Source organism: Antennarius striatus, chromosome 2, assembly GCF_040054535.1.
Source record: "Antennarius striatus isolate MH-2024 chromosome 2, ASM4005453v1, whole genome shotgun sequence".
Lineage (NCBI taxonomy): Eukaryota > Metazoa > Chordata > Actinopteri > Lophiiformes > Antennariidae > Antennarius > Antennarius striatus.
Genome location: NC_090777.1, coordinates 3,894,205 through 3,916,176, shown reverse-complemented (window position 1 = coordinate 3,916,176; position 21,972 = coordinate 3,894,205). Strand labels below are relative to the sequence as shown.

The window sequence follows — 21,972 nt, the reverse complement described above, 5'->3', positions numbered from 1 at the left end:
AGGGTTAGGGGTTAAGGTTACAGGGTTAAGGTAAGCGTCACAGGGTTAGGGATACGGTTACAGGGTTAGGGTTAGGGGTTAGGGTTACAAGGTTAGGGTTACAGGGTTAGGGGTTAGGGTTACATGGTTAGGGTTAGGGTTACAGGGTTAGGGTTAGGGTTACAGGATTAGGGTTGGGGTTAAGGTTAAAGGGTTGGAGTTAGTGTAAGGGTTACAGGGTTAGGGGTTAGGGTTACAAGGTTAGGGTTACAGGGTTAGGGGTTAGGGTTACAAGGTTAAGGTTACAGGGTTAGGGGTTAGGGTTACAGGGTTAGGGTTAGGGCTAGAGGGTTAGGGTTACAGGATTATGGTTAGGGTTAGGGGTTAGGGTTACAGGGTTAGGGTTACAGGGTTAGGGTTAGGGTTAGGGTTAGAGGGTTAGGGTTAGCCTATGATTCTGTGTGAACTGTAGCCTCAGCTAGTCTCAGCTGACAGGAGTGGTACCAATGTGGTCTTCTGCTGCTGTAGAACATCTACCTCAAGGCTTCACGTGTTCATAGACGCTCTGCAGCAGACCTCGGTTGTACCTAGTGGCTACTTGAGTTCTTGTTGTCTTTCTATCAGTTGGAACCCGTCAAGCCATTCTCCTCTGACCTCTGAGGAGGACCCTACCGGAGGAACCTTACTGGAGGACAGCAAGGTGGAGCTGGACCTTCGGTGGACTTCAGGAGACCACATCCTGAATCACCCACCCTCCACCTTAATCAGCTGATCATCAAATCTGATTAAGAGTCAGTGACGTTTAATAAGCTGGTGACAAAATCAACATGAGAATAACGTAACATAGAACTGAGACACAGGGTAGTCCAGAGGTGCAGTACTAGTCCAGAGGTGCAGTGGGGAATGGGGCTATGGCCTGGGACCTGTGTCCTCTGGGGTGTGGGGGGAGGGTGACCCTAAAATGACCTCCTTCACCTGAACTTTGTCCACACAACAGAGTGGGTTATTGTACTATTTGTGGGTTCTTGTGGTTTTTATTTTTCTATCCTTACTGGGGTTCTGGGTTTTCGGATGTTGTTGTTGATGTTCCAAAACTGATGAAAGCAAAAGTCTGCTGTAATAAATGGGTGGAAAGAAAAAAAAAACACCCCGGAATAAATAAATCAATAAATTTCTCTCCTTTATTCTGGAGAGTCTTCCTGTAGCCCCCTCCACATTGGGGCCACAGCGCCCCCTGGCGCTCTAAAGAAGCGCGCTATCCAACTGCTCTTCTCTCTGTTGCACGTTTGAGGCTTTCCCTCTCGAGACAAGAGTGACGTCATCGCTGTACGAGAAGCATCGCACCAATGGCGACGAACTGAAGGTGAGCCTCAGTCGGATGGCGTGGGTCCGGAGGACGCGCTCCGCGGCTCAGCATCAGGACCTCAGGTACCGTCTCCCCGCGTGTCGCATGTGGGCTCCTCATCACCCACGCGCCGCTGCACGTGACTGCCACACCAGGTGTTTGCTGATCAACAAAGACTCGTTTGTTTTTTACCTGATCGATCCGGTGGTGTCACGCGCACCGCGTCTCCCGCGTGGAAAACATGACCGCAAAAACCACCGCGGAGGTTCCCGCCAGTCATCCGCAGCTCGCGCCTGTGCGCCGTGTTTCCTGTCACACACACACACCTACACACCTACACACACACACACACACACACACACACACACACACACACACACACACACACACACACACACACACACACACACACACACACACACACACACACATCCCGTGGGACACAGCATCCTGGGGATTCCCTGCAGACCTCTGGGTTAGGGCACAGCAAAACACACTTGTGTGTGTGTGTGTGTGTGTGTGTGTGTGTGTGTGTGTGTGTGTGTGTGTGTGTGTGTGTGTGTCCATTTGACGTTCAGGTAGACAGACGTGTGTGTTTCCACCACGGGGCTTTGAAACAGTTCATGGAACGAAACTGAAAAAACCAGAAACTTTTCTTATTTTGAACGAAAACGAAACCGAAAATATAATTTTATTTTTAACGATCTGGAACAAAATCGAAACATAAAATAATTGTAACCAGTTAATACCGGTTTTTTTTTCCGGTCTTGAATATAAACCTCATGTTTTCCTTCCTGTCATTCACTCAGTGCGTGATGAGAGAGAGGAGAGAAGTTGAGGCAGATCAGCAACAGTCAAGGAAAAGACCCAATCTGGATTATAATCCTGACAGGTAAAGACTGCAGTCTGTTAATCTGTGTGTCTGTGTGTGTGTGTGTGTGTGTGTGTGTGTGTGTGTGTGTGTGTGTGTGTGTGTGTGTGTGTGTGTGTGTGTGTGTGTGTGTGTGTGTGTGTGTGTGTGTGTGTGTGTAGACCTCGTTGCCCTCACATGTCTTTAGTGGTCATAATTTAAACCCATGGAGACGGAAGTCACACCTGAGACCAAACATGTCACAAACACACACACACACACACACACACACGCACGCACACACACTTCATCACGTGTGCTCATCATGTTGTGGTATGGGATGTGGAACATGGGTTCTTGTGTATAGAGAGCACACAGCTGTTGCCATGGCAATGAGCGTTGTGCAGAACTGATGCTGTTTAATTCAGTTTGAGGAGGTTTTCCGACCCAGTTCACAGACAGACGTCCAGACAGAGGGTCTCCACGTCCACAGCTCTGCACCAGGTCACATGGGCCTGAGCCATGACGTGTCACTTCCTGTTTGAGCGTACACTAGTGCTGCGTGACGCTCACCTGCTCTAGCTTAGCAGCCGTTAGCAGTTTGACAGTTATTGTAGGAACAGAGTTCAGAGTTGTGGACAGGTGTTAGGTGATGTTGGGCTGGAGGTGAGAGTCCTGCTAGCTGGCGCTAGGCTAACCGTTGTTCATGGTTAGCCTGTCTGTGGAGCTACTCAGTGGTGTTAAGTCGCTCAGCAGCTACGTTACTACAGGTTATAAGAAAAGTTCAGACAGTTTATAATGTGTGGATGAGTGGTAGTTGTGTTTGGTCTCATTTATTGAACTAACCTCATTACTTCATGACTTTATCTCCAGAACCTCTAACATGTGCTGTCCCTCTGATGGACTCATTCCTGATCCTATCCTTCCTGGTCACTCCCAGAGAGAACCTCAGCATCTTCATCTCTGCTACCTCCAGCTGTCTCCTGTCTTTTCTTCAGTGACACTGTCTCTAGACCAAACAACATCGCTGGTCTCACCACAGTTTTGTACACCTTTCCTTTCATTTTAGCTGAAACTCTTCTATCACACATCACACCTGACACTTTCCTCCACCCGTTCCATCCTGCCTGGACACGCTTCTTCAACTCTTTTCCACACTCTCCATTGCTCTGGACTGTTGAGCCTAAGTACTTCAAATCCTCCACCTTCTTGATCTCTTCTCCCTGTAACCTCACTCTTCCACTTGGGCCCCTCTCATTCACACACATGTACTCTGTCTTACTGCGGCTAACCTTCATTCCTCTCCTTTCCAGGACAAACCTCCACCTCTCTAGCTTCTCCTCCACCTGTTCCCTGCTCTCACTGCAGATCACAATGTCATCTGCAAACATCATAGTCCATGGAGATTCCTGTCTCACCTCGTCTGTCAGCCTGTCACATGTCCAGAGGAGAGATAGTGAATATATTGGTAGAAGGATGCTGAGTTTTGAACTGCCAGGCAGGAGGTCTAGAGGAAGACCAAAGAGGAGGTTTATGGATGTAGTGAAAGAGGACATGAAGGTAGTTGGTGTGAAAGAAGAGGATGCAGAAGACAGGGTTAGATGGAGGACACTGGTTTTCTGTGGTGACCCCTGAAGGGAAAAGCCGAAAGGAGAAGAAGAAAAAGAAGAACTTCATGACTTCATGCATTTGTTCTGGAGCAGCAACACATCATTCATGTTTTATCCTGCTGGTTTTTTAAGAGATCTCTTGAATTTGCCCGACATGATGTGAGCAGAAACAAGGAAACTGTTACACGGACAGACAGAGTGGGAATGAGGGTCAGATGAGGGTCAGATGAGGGTCAGATGAGGGTCAGTTGAGGTCAGATGAGGTCAGATAAGAGCGGCTGTTTCTGGATTCAAACAGTTGAATGAAGATCGTTTTCTGGAGCCAAAATCAACAGTGATTTATTTGTTTCTGATCATCTCTGTCCAAACAGGTTTTACCTGTTCCTACCTATGTTACACCTGCTTTGCTTTAATTAGTGGAGCGTATAATGTCATTTTAAAGGTGTTGTGTTACCCTTCGCCATGGCGACTGTATTCCCTCCGTATTCAAACTTGCGATCATCAGATTTCTGAATGAAGGACTCTTCATTATGAAACTGAATGTCAAAAGTATTTCTAAGAACTCGAGCAGCTTCCTGTGGAACCCAATCGGCCTCATGTGGTATCAGTTCCGGGTGCAGTCTAGTTCCTGGAACCACATCAGAAGCAGATTCAATTGTTCTCGCTGTTGCTTTCCGAATTGGTTGCCCCGGTTACACTCTAGATTCCTCGTTCCTTGCAGCGTCCTGCGTTCCAGTCGGACGGGTCTCAGACGTGTGACAGCGACACACACACTTTCCCTCCAGACTTCAAAAGCGTTTGTTTACCACAGAGGAAGACGGGCTCCCTGTCCTAGAGCAGGGCCCGCTGTGCAGATGAAGGGTCCGGCGTGTGGGCGGGGCCCGCTGCTGACTAATACTCCCACTCCTCACGCAAATCTCACTTTGAAAGCAGAAATGAAAAGGCGAAGTGAGATTGATTGAAACATTTTCAGTTATAGTTGGATTGGATTCAGAAGCTGAGCGGCAGAAAAACAAACGTGCGGGCGTTGACCTCACCTCATTGTCCAGGGTCCCTCTGTGCAGATGAAGGGCCCGGGCCCGGGGTCTGCTGCTGACTAATACTGCAGTTCCTCTGTCAGATCTCACTTTGAAAAGACAAATGAAAAGTGAGATTGAAACATTGTCTGATTTTTAAAGAACTTATTTGCAAATTACGGTGCAAAATAAGTATTTGGTCACCTGCAAACTACCAAGATTTCTGGCTCTCACAGACCTGTAACTTCTTTCAGAGGCTCCTCTGTCCTCCACTGGTTACCTGTTTTAATGGCACCTGTTTGAACTCATTAGCAGTATATAATACACCTGTCCACAACCTCAAACAGTCACACTCCAAACTCCACTATGGCCAAGACCAAAGAGCTGTCAAAGGACACCAGAAACAAAGTTGTAGACCTGCACCAGGCTGGGAAGACTGAATCTGCAATAGGCAAGCAGCTTGGTGTGAAGAAATCAACTGTGGGAGCAATTATTAGAAAATGGAAGACATAATGATAATCTCCCTCGATCTGGGGCTCCACGCAAGAGCTCAACCCGTGGGGTCAAAATAATTACGAGAATGGTGAGCAAACGTCCCAGAACCACACAGGGGGACCTAGTGAATGACCTGCAGAGAGCTGGGACCAAAGTAACAAAGGCTCCTATCAGGAACACACTACGCCGCCAGGGACTCACATCCTGCAGTGCCAGACGTGTCCCCCTGCTGAAGGCGGTACACGTCCAGGCCCGTCTGAAATTTGCTAGGGAGCACTTGGATGATCCAGAAGAGGACTGGGAGAATGTCCTGTGGTCAGATGAAACCAAAACAGAACTTTTTGGTAGTAACACAACTTCTCATGTTTGGAGGACAAACAATACTGAACTGCATCCCAAGAACGCCATACCGATTGTGAAGTATGGGGGTGGAAACGTCATGCTTTGGGGCTGTTACTCTGCAAAGGGACCAGGACGACAGATCGGTGTGAAGGAAAGAGTGAATGGGGCCATGTATCGTGAGATTTTGAGTGAAAACCTCCTTCCATCAGCGAGGGCAATGAATATGAAACGTATGCTCGGTCTTTCAGCATGACAATGATCCCAAACACAAAGGATTGGCTTTGTAAGAAGCATTTCAAGGTCCTGGAGTGGCCTAGCCAGTCTCCAGATCTCAACCCCATAGAAAATCTTTGGAGGGAGTTGAAAGTCTGTGTTGCCCAATGACAGCCCCAAAACATCACTGCTCTAGAGGAGATCTGCATGGAGGAATGGGCCAAAATACCAGCAAGTGTGTGAAAACCTTGTGAAGACTTACAGAAAACGTTTGACCACTGTCATTGCCAACAAAGGGTATATAACAAAGTATTGAGATGAACTTTTTTTGTTGACCAAATACTTATTTTCCACCATAATTTGCAAATAATTTCTTCAAAAATCAGACAATGTGATTTTCTGGATTTTGTTTTCTCATTCTGTCTCTCATAGTTGAGGTATACCTATGATGACAATTACAGACCTCTCTCCTCTTTTTAAGTGGGAGAACTTGCACAATTGTTGGCTGACTAAAAACTTTTTTCCCCACTGTATAGTCGTGTTGGATTCAGAAGCTGAGCGGCAGAAAAGTGAGAGTTGACCTCACCTCATTGTCCAGAGTCCCTCTGTGTGCCTCAGACACCCACCTCATCATCACCTGATGTGGAAGCAAAAAAAAACATCAACTACACGTTAAATGAAGAAATCAAGTCTATTTTATCCTCACTCACTGTGTTCTGTGTCTGGTTGTGAACGATCTGCTGGGATGAAGCTGGTCGGATGGGGACCGGGGTGTCCAGGGCTCTGCACACGTCCTGTCATGTGGTTTTGTCTGAAGCTGGATGAATCCTGTCCTGCAGACAGTCGTTAACTTCGGGTCACTGCTGATGGTGAATAAACAAGTAAACCAGCTGGTTATTGATTCACTGCAGCATTCTTGGTGTTTGCGATGGTGTTAGGATTAGGGTTAGGGTTAGGGTGTGAATGCAGGCAGCTGGAGGCAATGAAGGCTTTTGATTCCCATAAAGTCACTTCTGAGGAATTTAAGAAAACTCATTACTATATAAGTTCCATGAAACTAGACAGCTGTGTGATGTTTTAACAATGTGTGTATTGTTAAAGTCAAAGAGGCAGTCCTAGTCCTAGTCATGTCCTAATCCCATCCTCCTAACCCCAACCCTAACCCTAATGCTACCCTAACCCTAATAACCTGAACCCTAACGCTAACCCTAACCCAACCCTAACCCTAACCCCTACACGTCACCCTAACCCTAACCCTAACCTTAACCCTAACCCTAACGCTAACCCTAATCCAACCCTAACCCTAACTCTAACCCTAACCCAAACATTAATCCTAACCCTAACCCTAACTATAACCCTAATGCTAACCCCAACACTAACCCGAACCCAACCCACAGCCTAACCATAACTCTAACCCTAATCCAATCCTAACCCTAACCTTAACCCTAACGCTAACACTAACCCAAACCCTAACGCTAACCCTAACCCTAACCCAACCCTAACCCCTACCCCTCACCCAACCCTTACTCTAACCCTAACCCTAACCCGACCCGAACCCTAACGCTAACCTGAACCCTAACGCTAACCCTAACCCTAACCCTAACCTTAACCCCAACCCTAACTCTAACTCTAACTCTAACTCTAACTCTAACTCTAACTCTAACTCTAACCCTAACTTAACCTAACCTGAACCCTAACTCTAACCCTTACCCTAACCTTAACCCCAACCCTAACTCTAACCCTAACTCTACCCTAACCCTAATCCTAACACTAGGTCTTCAACCAGCAGGCCCAGTTGACTCTTTTTTGGTTGGATCTGGACGATGAGGAACCCAAACAGACTTTAAAATCATGTAATAAATCAGTCAGACTCACATTTATTAACATGGATTCATTTGATGTATGTTATGCATTATGTGCCAAGTAACAAACAAAATCCTTATACGGGTTAGTCAGTCAATCCATTTGTGCTGCTGCTGTGTTGCTATGGTGATGTTATAGGAGCCACCAGCATGCTGGGTGCTGTTGTAGTTTACAGTGTAAGATAATCGCACAGAATGTTGTATGTTATGCTGTTTTTAGTTCATGAGGCGTCAGATCTGACCTGTCTTTGGTCTTCTTGTAAGTTCTTCATGTGAAGGTCGTAGAAATGTGTTTTTCTTCTTGAGTTCTGACAGCCTGAACTGATCACTACCTGTGAGTTGGAATGTGAGAGTATTTCTGAAACCTGGCCAACTGTTTTCAAAAGCACTTCCTTTTTCCTCAGTTTGAACAGACAGCAGCGTTTCCTCAGCTCACATGGCAATGCTGTGGTTTGAGGCGGAGCCACGGGGTCACCTCCAATGGTAGGAGCCACAGATCACCTCCAGTGGGAGGAGCCACGCTGCAGAGAGCGTTTGCTACAGGTGGATTATGTGAAGAACCCCCCCCCCACACACACACACACACTGAGGAGGTGTGCTGCTTCAGCAGGGCTTAAAGAGGCTTTGACAGCAGCTCAGGTCCTCTACTCGGCCCCTGAGACTCCGCTTTGACTCTTTAACACATGAACGTCACCAGACCTGCTGATTCTCTGAAGGTAGGAGGCTTCATGTTCACCTGCTGTCGTTTCCTGCTGCCTGCAGACACACAAGAGGTCGGTGGAGCTGATAGTAATGTTATTCATCCTGGCACTGGAGTGTGTTTGTGTGTGTGTGTGTGTGTGTGTGTGTGTGTGTGTGTGTGTGTCTTCATGTCTATTTTCTTCCTTTACGGTGTGTATTCATGCACTTGAACTTTCTTCTGTCTTATTTTTGACGTTGGACCGGCCCGTCTGATCCAAACGTCCAGTCCCGTTCTTGTTTTATTCCATTACCGGACATCAATCCCAGACACAGAATCTCCTGTTAAACACTTTCATTTGTGTTGGGAGTTTTAATGTAGTTGTTTCTTATTTTATTTTGAAGCTTTCACACTCATTTCACTTTCCATTTCTTGCGATTCGGTCATAGGTCTTTCCCAGCACTGGCCCACGTTTGGTTTCCTGTATCATGAGCACATAGAATAGTCTTGAATAATTCTCTGCTCTGTTTCTGCTTTTGAAGCGTCTTTTGTAACTTCCCCGTTGAGCTTCTTTGTATTTTAAAGCCCTCAGGTTATTGGTTCTAAACCTGCTGCTTACCAGCCATACACTTTTCTATTTGATCACTGTTGAAGCAGAGCTGCCTCTGCCATGTGTCTGTTGGTTTTCTTCTTCATGAACAATGAACAACGCAGCTTAAGAATGAGGCAAAATCAGGTCTGTGGCCACAACAGTATCACAGGTGAGTCCTGCTTTGGTGTGGGTGAGGTACAGGTGTGGTCTGGGTGAGGTTACAGGTGTGATCTGTGTGAGGCACAGGTGTGATCTGAGTGAGGTTACAGGTGTGATCTGTGTGAGGTACAGGTGTAGTCTGAGTGAGGTTACAGGTGTGATCTGTGTGAGGCACAGGTGTGATCTGAGTGAGGTTACAGGTGTGATCTGTGTGAGGCACAGGTGTGATCTGTGTGAGGTACAGGTGTAGTCTGAGTGAGGTTACAGGTGTGGTCTGAGTGAGGTTACAGGTGTGGTCTGTGTGAGGTTACAGGTGTGATCTGTGTGAGGTACAGGTGTGATCTGTGTGAGGTACAGGTGTGATCTGTGTGAGGTACAGGTGTGGTCTGAGGGAGGTACAGGTGCGGTCTGTGTGAGGTACAGGTGCGGTCTGTGTGAGATACAGGTGTGGTCTGGTTGAGGTACAGGTGTGGTCTGGGTGATGTACAGTTGTGGTCTGTGTGAGGTACAGGTGTGATCTGTGTGAGGTACAGGTGTGATCTGTGTGAGGTACAGGTGTGGTCTGAGGGAGGTACAGGTGTGGTCTGGTTGAGGTACAGGTGCAATCTGGGTGAGGTACAGGTGCGGTCTGGGTGAGGTACAGGTGCAGTCTGGGTGAGGTAAAGGTGCGGTCTGGGTGAGGTACAGGTGCGGTCTGTGTGAGATACAGGTGCGGTCTGGGTGAGGTACAGGTGCGGTCTGGGTGAGGTACAGGTGTGGTTTGGGTGAAGTGTGGTGTAACTTGTGATAATTTGTCTGTAAAAGATCCAATTACAGTTTTTTTATTAGAATTTCTGTTTAAATTGTATAACAGTAACAGCGTTTGGGTCATTCATTCATTCATTCATTCATTCATCTCAATACCGCTTCTTCTGCTGCTGCGGGTCGCTGGGGTTCTGGAACCTATCCCAGCAGACAGGGCGTATGAGGCAGGCTACACTCCGGACGCTACGCCAGAGTTGGATGTGTCTGTTCAGCCGAAGGCATACTCCAGGATGTGATAGGCTAGGGCTAAGGCTAAAACTAAGGCAAAGACTAAGGCTAAGGCTAATGTAATAACCTGATTAATGTTAGTTATATGTACTGTATACATTTTCCCCTGTCATTTAGAATGCTTGGTTATTATTCAGTTGTCATGGTTTCATTCAAATTCAGATAAATAAGAGGTTAAAATATATTAATAATTTACAGTTCAAATACGAATGTATTTCACTGCTGGTTTAATACTTTAAAACTGTTCAAAGTTGTGTGTAACAGTATTGACCTGTAAAGTTTGATGATGCCAGCTGCCCTGGCATCATTAACGATCACTGAGCAAATGAAGGCCGGTCCGTGAAAATCAACTCAAAAAAAGTTGGGGACCGCTGGCGTAGAGCATGGAGACACGAAAGTGAGGAGACAGACTACCATGTGGATGTACTTTTATTTAGTTGGACTATTAACGGTTTGCAAGTCAACATGGTCTTCACCATATCTGTATGAGCTCCAACTTTAAAGGGCACCAACGATCAAAAATGCAAGCTTGGTAAAGCAAATTTAAACCAAGAGTACACTCAGACACTACACTCAAGAATTAAGAATAATTAAGGGTTGGTGTTTGTATTTAAATATTGTTAATATATTTTCTAAACTGACATTCAGTCTTTGTGTGTTTTTGCCTCCTGTTTAGGGTGTTTTGTGTAGTTTATATTATTATAAGGGTAAAAATCCAGAAGTATGCCTGTTAGCCTCTAGATATGCATTCAACAAAGCGAGAATCATAATTTACCCTAGACCGATACTTTACACTGAGATGTCTCTTTCACCATATGAGTATAAATTTGAGTTTGAATAGGTTTAATTCTTTATTTAGTGTTAAATAAAGGGTAGCACATTTCAGGAGCCGATGGTGACAGGGTTACACTAAGATTAAGGCTAAGGCTAAGTCTACGGCTACGACTAAGGCTACGGCTAAGACTAAGGCTAAGGCTACGGCTATGACTAAGGCTAAGGCTACGGCTACGACTAAGGCTAAGGCAACCCTCTGCTAAACATGAGAGCTTAAATCAAACCGTCACTGGGGTTAGAGTCAGTTAGTGGCTTACTAGGGGGCGTCACCACTATGTAGACGGTTTGATGAGGCTGATTAACTCTCATCAACGACTTTGCTTTGATGCTTTCATGACCTTCGACCTTACGGTGATGTTCAAAGCCCACAGATCAGTCGTACCTCCTTCCTTGTTGTTCATATAGCCATCCTGACGTGAGCACAATCCATTCCACCGAACAACCAGGAGACAGCAAACGTCTCCTCCAGTCACTCTAGAGTCGCCAACCTATCCAAACAGTAAGGACTGTGATGTTTCCGTTTACTCTTCAGTCCAGTATCTCAGAGCACCTCTGAGTCCGTTACGAGGTTAAACGTCCTCAAATTGCTTTGCTGGTATAAGAATCTCTGCTCGTGTTCGCTCACCCCAAACGTCTTCCAGAGCAGTGAGAGGAACCTTGAACTCTGAATCACTCAACGTTTTGTAGCCGAACCTCGCCACTGGTCTGTTATCAGTCAATTCTCTTTTGCATAGCCTAGCCTAGCCTAGCCTATCTCATAACCCCGGAGGGCCGTTGGAGCACCACAGACCATCTGTGGTTGTCATCATGTGGTGTGTCTTCGGTAATTACATCCCGGGAAGCCGTGATGTATTGTAATTGTCAGTGTCTGTGTGTTTGTTCGTCCATCCACCTGTTCGTCCGTCCGTTAGTCCACCAAATATCTTTGCAACCGTTGCAGATAGAAAGATGAAACAAAAAGCACCTTACTTGGGCAACAAAGGGGATTAAAATGAGATGATGACCTTGACCTTAAGAAAACTAAGTCAAGGTCAAATTTCAACTTTTGTACACTCAGGAACCGGATAAGAAAGCCAGTGTAAGACCATAGATCAAAGCTAATGCTTTGATCAACTCCAGTGTAACTGGCTCGGGGTCAAATTCTTTTGGTGCCTTTTCTCTCTGCACGCCGCCACAGCGCATATGGGCGGGGCACATCCGCGAACAGGTCTATGCCATGATTGGCTGCGTAGTGTAGGGGAACCGTATCGTATGATTGGCTGACATCTGTCACTCACCGAGTTACATTGTGAAATGATTCAGAAAAAACTGTCATTGGTCTGTTGTTGTTTTTTTTAAGGTCACACTTGATGTGATTAAGTGCTATATAAATAAAGGTTGCACTATTGACTTTTTTTGTGGTTTGGCTGGTTCTGCGACTTTTAGTCAGGTGCGACTTTAAGTCAGGAAAATACCGTAATTTACATTTCATGTCGGATTTGATTTTATAAACAGACAGACAGACTGGTTGGTTCATATTAACGGATCCATTCTCTCTCTGCACCTTCCACAGGACGTGATTCCCCATCAGTATAAGCCAATCACAACAGCCCATCACTGTGTCGCCACCTTAAGGAGGTAACGCCACCACGAGCCTCCAGAGATGTCAGTCTCTTTTAATGCAGATGTGTCTTTCAGCTCCAAACTGGAGCTGCTGGACCTACAGGACTGTCCTACCACTGGTGGGTCGTCTCTGTACACCCCCAGCCCCATGGACTCATACATGGGAAGCTTAGAGCCCAGAAGCCCTGCCTCCCCACCCCCAGGGCCTTTATGTAGGATAAAAACAGGACTCCATGAGGGGACCCCTGCTGGCTCCGTGCTCTCCACCGACCCGGAGCAGCGCTGTGGCTGGGGGCCCGTGACGCCAAAGGCTCTGCAGGTTTTCAACAGCCCCCGCTGGGTTCTGTTCTTCCTGTGCATGGCCTCCTTCCTGCAGGGGATGATCATCAACGGCTTCATCAACACGGTGGTCACCTCCATCGAGCGGCGCTTCAACCTGCGAAGCTACCAGGCCGGCCTGATCGTCAGCTCCTACGACATCGCCGCCTGCGTCTGCCTGGTTTTCGTCAGTTACCTGGGGGGGAGGGGACACAAGCCTCATTGGCTGGGGTGGGGCGTGCTGGTCATGGGGCTGGGCTCTCTCGTGTTTGCCTTGCCTCACCTCGCCGCGCCGCCCTACCAGGTCAACATGCCCGAAGGAACAGGAATGTGCTCCGCCAATGGTACCAGCCCCTGCCAGGACCAGGAGACTGGGGGGCTGTCTAGCTACCGCTACGTCTTCATGCTGGGGCAGTTCCTGCACGGGATGGGCTCCACCCCTCTCTACACACTAGGGGTCACCTACCTGGATGAAAACGTCAACTCCGACTACTCGCCTGTGTACATTGGTGAGTTATCGATCGGCGCCGGTTTGGTCCCACAGCTGAACGTCCCAGAAGTCTGTGCGGTGTGTTCCTGTGTGGTGTGCTGGGTATGGTCAGAAGGTTGTTGGTTTGATGCCGCTGTAGCATCTCAACGTGTGAACACAACCCCCGTGTTTGAACACGTGTGTGAGTGGATCAGGCGTTCATGTGAACGGGGCTGGTGGATTCTACATTTCTCACTTTAATATTGAACTTACCTCTCAAGGTTCTTCCAGAGATGTTGTGTTGGGGTTAGTCAGTGGCAGGTATGAGATCCTGGAACTGGTTTCTATCAGACTTAAACTTCCTGGAACTGGTTTTATAGGAGTCCCATAGAGTGCTGCTATCAAACTACAGCTAAAACACACCATGATATACTATTATTATTATTATTATCATTATTATTATTGGTGTTATTACTTGGGTAACAATAAGTCTGACAGTGATTGATCACTAGTGATTAGTCTTGCTACAGCTGGTCAAGACTGAATCACATCATTATCCTTTAAGATTGTGTTTGACTTTACATTTATCAATAATTTAATTTAAATTTAAATGTGCTTTATTTTGAACAGCTTTACCTTGAGAAATTTAGGTCAAGGTCAAATTTGAACTTCTGTACACTCAGGACCTGGATAAGATAGAAAGACGAGGGAGAAGGCCCGTGTGAGTAAGACCATAGATCAAAGCTAGTACTTTGATCTACCTATGCACTAGCTGTGAGCCAGAGTTTAATTCACCCAGACGTTTATTTAAATTACTATTTATTTTGCAGAAATTGCCACGCAGACATTTTATTGGTGCACACAGACCTTATGAACTCTCGTCCTGGTTGGATGTCTCGCACCCTGTTGTTGGTTCCCGTCTCAAGGAGCAGCGTAACCCACTCAAAGGCGTGGTCACGGCTGTGGCCTACCGGTGCCTTTGTGTAGGACTCAGGGGCCACAGGGGCCACAGGGGGCCGGGAGAACAATGGGCCAGCCCCCTGCTGGAGGACGGAAATAGGAAGCAGACGCTCTGGCTCCGTGTTTGACCTCCTTCTGTCTCTCCACAGGGATCTTCTACACAGCGGCCATCTTGGGTCCAGCAGCAGGCTACCTGTTTGGAGGATACTCCCTCACCATCTTCACCGACATTCACCTGACGTGAGTTCCACTGGATGGGAGAGAAGACTGGATGAGAGCAGATTAGAGTAGATTAGAACAGATTAGAACAGGCTACAAAAGAACACAGTTTTAGAATGAAGCAGAAAGAATCAACATCTCATTTTGCTTTAGTTAATAATTTGGATAGTTAAGCTAGATAACAGACTAGACCGTTCTGGCTTCTGGCTTGTAGGTGAACCTCGTGACAGAATGACAAACAAGATGACAAACAACTACATTTTATTTTTAATATAGTAAATGATGTAAACTTTATTTTTACTTTTCCATGTTTTGTTTTTTTTTTTCTTTGAAAACCGATGTGATTCCAAACGTGAGCCGAGGTCTCACTATAATCGGAGGAGGTTAGCCAGTTAGCTGTGTTCGCTCGAGTTAATTCAAAACTCATTCAGCAGCACTGTCTGGCTGGACAGGAAGTCACCTGGCTGCTAAAAGTGTGCTCTTCATCTACACTTGCTGCAAACAGCCCTCAGTTGTTTTATTGGCTTTGTTATCAAGTATTTAAAATAATGGTTCATCACTAAACTACACTTTTATAAAACCAAAGTTTAAAGGTGCTCCTTCAGTCTCAACTGGTTGACATTTCTAACGTAGTAGAGTAGGACAGGACGTTCACACTCAGACCTTGGCTCTAGTCGGGTCATTCATCTCCTGTGTGTGTGTGTGTGTGTGTGTGTGTGTGTGTGTGTGTGTGTGTGTGTGTGTGTGTGTGTGTGTGTGTGTGTGTGTGTGTGTGTGTGTGTGTGTGGACAGGACGGAGATGACCCCCGACAACCCCTTGTGGGTGGGAGCCTGGTGGATCGGCTTCCTGATAGGAGGGGCAGCAGCTCTACTCGTGGCGTTCCCCATCCTGGGCTACCCACGGCAGCTACCAGGTAGTGCTCCGCCCCCATGGGCAGCTTCACTCTGATGAAACAGGAAGTTCAGAAGCGGTAGAGCATCACATATCCTGTTTAAACTCTTCTGCTTGTGCATCTGCAGGTTCCCAGGACTTTGCGGTCAAGCGAGTGTCTGAAGCCCACCAGCTGAAGGATGGAAGCCACGCCTCAGCCGCAGACCCCCAGTTTGGGAGGTCGCTCAAGGACATGCCGAGGTAACCCCACTCCCCCGCCAACAAGCATCATGACGTCCGTAAAGGTGCAGAATGCACTGAAATGTTAAAACGTGTCACATCCAGGAAAAAACTCAGAACTTCTAACCGTAACCCGAACGACGGTTCGCACCAAGGAGTCGCACCGACAGGAAGTCGTTACAGACACGGGTCAACCTCAGTTTACGTCGTTAACTAGTTCCAGGAGATGCAACGTCTCCAGACTAAACTGTAGATGACCATTCCCAGTCCTTGATTTTTATTTTTCCCTATTTTTTTTTGGGAAAACCGACGTATAAGAAAGAAAGAAAGTCAACTTTATTGACCCCCTACGGGGAAATTATCTTTACACTCATACATGCATATCCTGTACATGTCAAACCATCCACACAATGTCGTGTACAGGCCCCTGAGCAAACACAACAGGGGCCTGTAAGCATGCAGTTAGTACAACAATTGTTAGTACATGGAGACAGAGTGAAGGGTCACGACTTCTGGGTGCGCCCCAAATGAGCAGCTTGTGGGGGAGATGGCGCCCTGCTCCAGCCCCGGCAGTGGCCTGGAGGTGAGCTGACACCTCCCACTGTAAGCTCACACTCCGACGATGTCCGGCGCGAGTGGGATTCCAACCGCCGATGTCTGGGCGATGTCTGGTCTTAAGACGTCTGCTCTACCGCTGAGCCACTTCCGCCCCCAATAATGGAGTCAGTGACGACGTAACTCCAGACGACGTGAGCCGAGGTCTAGCTGTAGAACGATGGTAGCTTTAAGGGCCATGTTCCCTGTTGATGCTTATGGCTGTCTTCCCTCATGGCGTTTATCTCCACACTGTTTTCATTGGTTTGGTTTCATTCTAACAGAAGCTCCATACTGTTGTTCTTCATTTCCTCAGATCAATGCTGCTCCTCCTTAAGAACCCTACCTTCATATTCCTGTGTCTGGTTGGGGCCACTGAGGCCACCCTCATCGCCAGCATGGCCACGTTTGGTCCAAAGTTCCTGGAGTCCCAGTTCAGTCTCAGCGCCTCGGAGGCTGCCACCATGTTTGGTGAGTCGCTGGTGTGGAGACACACCAGCAGGCTGTCAGACCCAAAGATGCAGCTCAAAGAATCTCAGCATGGCCAGCACTTCAGTTTCTAATTATAGACTTGTTTGGTCTTCGAATCCCTCAATACTCATAGTTAATGTGTTCCAGGACCAGGAATTCCACGATATAGCGACAAACTATTAATTTTATTATTTACGGTAATTTCACTGTTTATGAACCCTCCCCACAATAATATCAAACCACCTTCTATCTGTATTGTCTTTTCCCACACTCTTATAGACTGTTTAACGCACTTTTAAGTGTTTCTTTAATGCATGGAAATGCGCTGCATTCCTTGAGTCTCAGAACACAGCGCATTTCCAGATCCTGTCAGCCAATGGCATGCGTGTACGGTATCACGTGACTACCTACTGAAAATCCCCAATATAGTGAAGCCGTGCATCTTAAAGCACGAATAAACGAGGGATTAGTGTAGTACGGTTTGTTTTTTGTCTTACTTTAGTTTAGTTTATTAATTTATTAGTTTATTAAGCAGCCTTGACTTGTGATAGAAGTAAACATGGTTATTAATCAGGTGACGTGTGATCATTAGTCCTCAATGGGGTCCTCACTGGGGTCCTCATTGGGTCCTCATTGGGGTACACATTACGCCTCGATGGGGTAACTGGAAAGGCATCTCACACCAGCACAATTTCCCTTGGCAGTCCAGACACTGATGCTGGTGGCTGATGGCTCAGTTGAGACTGAGGAGTTTGATAAAAATGATAACTTTGGTGAATCTTGACGGCCATGATGGAGAGGGGGAGGGTATCCAAACAGCAGCATGAATGGACTAGCGGAATGAAGTGAGGACATGGTAGCCTGACAACAGATGAGGCCAAGATAGGCAGAGATTTGCGATTAAACATGTGAGTAACAGAACAGCGTCCTGACAAACAGCTGTTTGGACCTTTCCACAGGTCACAGTTCAGAAAGAAAGGGGTGTCATTGAGAGCCTCATTAGTGAGAGGACTACCATAACTCCAGAGATGGTGGCCATCAGAGACATCTAGAACTCTTTTCCAGACTAGTTCTAGTCCTCATTGTCAGGAGCGTGCTCCCTGATGCGGTTTCTCTCCCTACTCAGGGTACATGGTGGTGCCTGCAGGGGGCGGTGGCACCTTCCTGGGCGGGTACCTCGTGAAGAGGTTCAACCTGCGCTGTCGAGGCATCATCCGGTTCTGCATGATGTGCACATCCATCAGTCTGCTCGCCACCTTCGTCTTCCTCATCCAGTGCCCTGATGTGCCCATGGCGGGGGTCACGGCGCCATACCAGCCCGGTCTGACAGGCCGGTACCTGGACAACAGGTGGGCACTGTTCAGTGGTTCCATTACAGCGTCTGTCCGAGGAGTTCAGCTGTTTGACCAACGATATTCAGAAATTAAGGTTTTAAAGTTTTATTCTCATTCACTGATCATTAATAATAGTTGCCCTCATTAGAATTAACTATGTCCCTGGCTCCTCCCCTCATGTCTGTGACTCCTCCCCTCACATCTACTGCCCCTCCCCTCATATCTCTGGCTTCTCCACTCCTATCTGCTCTTCCCCCTCTCATGTCTCTGACTCCTCCCCCTGTCTCTGGCTCCTCCCCTCATGTCTCTGGTTCCTCCCGTCCTGTCTGCTGCTCCTCCCCTCATGTCTGTGCCCCCTCCCCCTGTCTCTGGCTCCTCTTCTCCTGTCTCTGGCTCCTCCCCTCATGTCTGTTACCCCGCCCCCCTTCCTGTGGCCACGCCCATGTCTGCAGCTCCTCCTTGCAGGTCAACCTGACGGTGGGCTGTAACGCTGGCTGTCACTGCGTCAGGGACTCGTACGAGCCGGTGTGCGGCGCCAACGGCGTCATGTACTACTCTCCGTGCCACGCCGGCTGCAGCTCCGTTAACGGCAGCAGACACTCAGGCAGAGAGGTGCGCTTCATTTCCTGGCTGAGTCGTCCCTGCAAGCTAACAGCCCTGTCATGTGACCTCATGGCTGGTCTGTGTGCTGTCTGTGTTCCTTCAGGAGTACTCTGGGTGTCGCTGTGTGGGGGGCAACGGGTCAACGGAGGGCGAGGGCTTCGCCCTGCCAGGGAAGTGCAGCACCTCCTGCCCACATATTCCAGTGCTGCTGTCCTTCCTCTTCATCATCATCAGTTTTACCTTCCTTGCTAGTATCCCAGCGCTAACCGTGACTCTCAGGTGAGTTCCATGTTGCTGCTACGGCCCACAGCAGGTTGGACCCTGTGTGGAACGCCAGCAGAGCCAGAATGAATGCCGTCTTTTTTCAAATATATAGGGTTAGGATTTTGTGCTTCTTTTTTTGTTTAAGAGCACAAATAACAGCACAGGCTATGAAGTTGTATATTTTACTTTTTAATGCCGAAGTCAAATGCTAGTAAATTTCTCCACCAAGTGGCCAAAAGCTTGAACTGTAGCTTTCATTTCTCAAAGAGTCGCTTTTTTTGTATTGCTTTGTTGTTGAAAAGTAAATCTTGAAATATGAATGACATTAACAAATAACATTGATGTAAATCCTCCTGCTGTTGCTGTAAATGAATGAAACGGTGTGTGTTCTATACGGCGTCTATACACTCCCTGTGTGTCGTTCAGGTGTGTCCCAGACAGCCAGAAGTCCTTCGCACTGGGCATTCAGTGGATTCTGGTGCGAGCCATCGGTAGGTCCATTTTATCTGATGCTAACCCTGTGAAGCTTCACTCCTTGCACACAGATGTCATAGTCCTGTCCAATCTTTCCCATCAGGTAGCATTCCAGGACCCATAGCGTTCGGCTCTCTGATCGACAACTCCTGCATTCTGTGGCAGGATAAGTGTGGTGAGCAAGGCTCCTGCTACCTCTATCGGAACTCAGCCATGAGCTGGTACACCATGGCAGCGGGCGTCATCTATAAGGTGAACCTTCATCATCTATGACCCGACTCGACACGCATCATTTATCTGCTACAAGACGACAGGGCACTGAAATGAATTCAAACATTAAGGGAACTAGGTGCTACTACTGCCAATCTATTATTATTATTATTAAAACTTCTACTACTAAAAACATACACGTCAGGTGGATTGGTCGGTTCCAGATTGGTGCTGGTCTTCTTCTGGCTAGTGAGCGTCTCATACTGTCAGACGTCTGTTGTTCGTCCTCTTCCTCAGGTTATGGGGTTGGTCTTCCTCTGGCTAGCGAGCGTCTCGTACCGTCCTCCTCCCGAGTCGCCTCAGAGCAGCTGCGAGAGCACCGACCATGGAGGCAGGGATGGGAGTGACCTGCCCATCAAAGACCTGCCTGTAGATGGCGTCATTGTCAACCCACACGCCAGCCTATGACGCCATCACCGCCACTGACTGTATGGGTGGAGCCGCCCACCGACTCTCGTAACCATAACCACACCCCAAACCAAAGCACACAAAGTGACACAAAAGAGGACAATCTCACTGTGACTGTTTCTGTGGTTGTGTCTGAGTGTGAGGCTGATGATGTCACGCTGGCGTCTTCACTGACACATTGGAGGCCCGTGTGTGGTAGAAGTGACACCACGTGGGACTCGACTCTGGTGTTTCGGTGTCTCTATTTTGCGTTCTGCATACGGTAGAATTCCTAGTCGAACGCTGTAAAGGCAACAAAGCCACGATCTGTCCATTTCACGCCTTATTCAAACACACTGTTATACAACCATAAAACAACAGCCTGACATCATCAGCCCAGCTGTCAGCATCACTGCTAGCATCATCATCTGTAGTTTCAGTTCTTCGTTTATACAGATCTTTAATCATTAGCTTCCTCTAAGTAGCATGGAACACGTTCTGTCTGCTGTTGTACTGTGTTGTTCTTCTGTCTCTCTCTCTTTCTCCACCCACTGTGATCTTGGGTTCTGCTCCAGGTTTCTTCCTGTTCAGGGAGGTTTTCCTTGCCTCCGTCACCAAAGTGCTGCTCATGTTTGTTTTTAGTCTTTCCCTGCTTTACCTGGAAAGTGCCTTAAGATGACTTTTGTTGTGAGCTGGTTCTGTTCGCATAAAACTGAGTACAAAACCCGGTGAACTCGGTGGACATAATCCTGTAGTTATGGGGACAGCAAAACATGTGAACGAGTTAATGCAGTGAGTCCTACCGGTGTCATGACTCAGCAGTGACAAAGGGACAACTCTCAGGGCCAGCTAGCGACTACTCCACCAAGCTAACGTGCTAGCTAGTCATGGCATGCTAGCGCCAGCCAAGTCTTAATAGCATGAACTTTAGCTCCAACTCTGTGCATTGTTGAAGTTAGACGAGCTTCCTGTTTGGTTTACACTCAGAGGAAGTTCCAGAAGTCAATATTAGGAGTGTTAGGACACAAATGTGCAAAAACAGCTTTATTTTTTAAATCAACATTATTTATACACATAATTTATTGGTACCAGTATTTGACGTTCTTTTTGCAGTCCGTGCTTCTATTGCTTTGTCCACGACTCCCCCCGCTGGTTGAAACCAGTGTAATCCTGCGTTGTTTCGTTATTTACGTTGACCTCAACTCGTCTGTTTATCTCCATGTGAATTTTGTAACACCATCTGTCCCACCTTTTTTAGATGAACTCGTTTTTGTTTTTTTACTGAAAGCAATTTTTTACGGACCAAAATTAAAAGATGTCATGTTTTCTAATTATAAGTGTAACTGATTACTTTTTGTGTCTCCAGTCCTTTTTTGTAAATAACACAGAAGAAAACAAGGCAGTCAGAGACTGCAACATCCCTCGACTTACCCTGACCTACTTTCAGGGTAGGTCAGGGTACCCTGAGGGTAGTACCTGACTGGTACATATGGAGAAGGCCAGTGAGTAAGACCATAGATCAAAGCTAGTGCATAGGTAAATCAAAGCAATAGCTTTGATATACGGTCTTACGCTGGCCTAGCTCCTATTCGGTTCCTGAGTGTACAAAAGTTTAAATTTGACCGTGAACTACTTTTCTCAAGGTCAAGGTCATCTTCTCACTTTCATCCCCTTTACCGCCCGAGTAATGTCCTTTTTGTTTCATCTTTCTATCTGCAATGGTTGTGAAGATGTTGTACGTGTGCGTTCTTCGCGGGTTCTCCAGGTTCCTCCCACCTCCAGGAACATGAAGCTAAGGGAGATCCTGTCTGGTTTTTGATAAAAGTGGGGGTAAAAAACTGAAAACAGCTGTGACTCAGCGTCTTGTCAAATCGAATGAAGAGAAGAA

General features: G+C 47.2%; 1 protein-coding gene and 1 long non-coding RNA gene across 6 annotated transcripts; one reads left to right on the top strand and one right to left on the bottom strand.

Annotated features, from left to right (window-relative positions):
- Nucleotides 1-1,391: 1,391 nt before the first annotated feature.
- slco4a1 (solute carrier organic anion transporter family, member 4A1) lies at nt 1,392-21,897 on the top strand. 4 transcript variants are annotated; one of them, XM_068328144.1, is made up of 13 exons: nt 1,392-1,407; nt 2,134-2,216; nt 12,561-13,437; nt 14,507-14,597; nt 15,369-15,490; nt 15,597-15,708; nt 16,598-16,752; nt 17,879-18,101; nt 18,539-18,698; nt 18,793-18,968; nt 19,380-19,448; nt 19,535-19,679; nt 19,935-21,897. In XM_068328144.1, the coding sequence occupies exons 3-13, from the start codon at nt 12,651-12,653 to the stop codon at nt 20,103-20,105; spliced, it is 2,211 nt and encodes a 736-aa protein (XP_068184245.1). In that variant the 5' UTR covers nt 1,392-1,407; nt 2,134-2,216; nt 12,561-12,650; the 3' UTR covers nt 20,106-21,897. The 4 variants fall into 4 exon arrangements, with proteins under 4 accessions (XP_068184245.1, XP_068184237.1, XP_068184220.1 ...); XM_068328136.1 differs by lacking the exons at nt 1,392-1,407; nt 2,134-2,216 and adding an exon at nt 8,145-8,255; XM_068328119.1 differs by lacking the exons at nt 1,392-1,407; nt 2,134-2,216 and adding an exon at nt 8,262-8,428.
- LOC137604209 (uncharacterized) lies at nt 4,112-8,097 on the bottom strand. Of its 2 annotated transcripts, none has more exons than XR_011037392.1 (5): nt 7,955-8,097; nt 6,561-6,710; nt 6,437-6,487; nt 4,822-4,910; nt 4,112-4,705 (listed from the first exon to the last, which is right to left on the bottom strand). It is a non-coding gene; the product is annotated as an uncharacterized lncRNA (long non-coding RNA). The 2 variants fall into 2 exon arrangements; XR_011037393.1 differs by having other exon boundaries at nt 6,561-6,713; nt 7,955-8,053.
- Nucleotides 21,898-21,972: the final 75 nt, after the last annotated feature.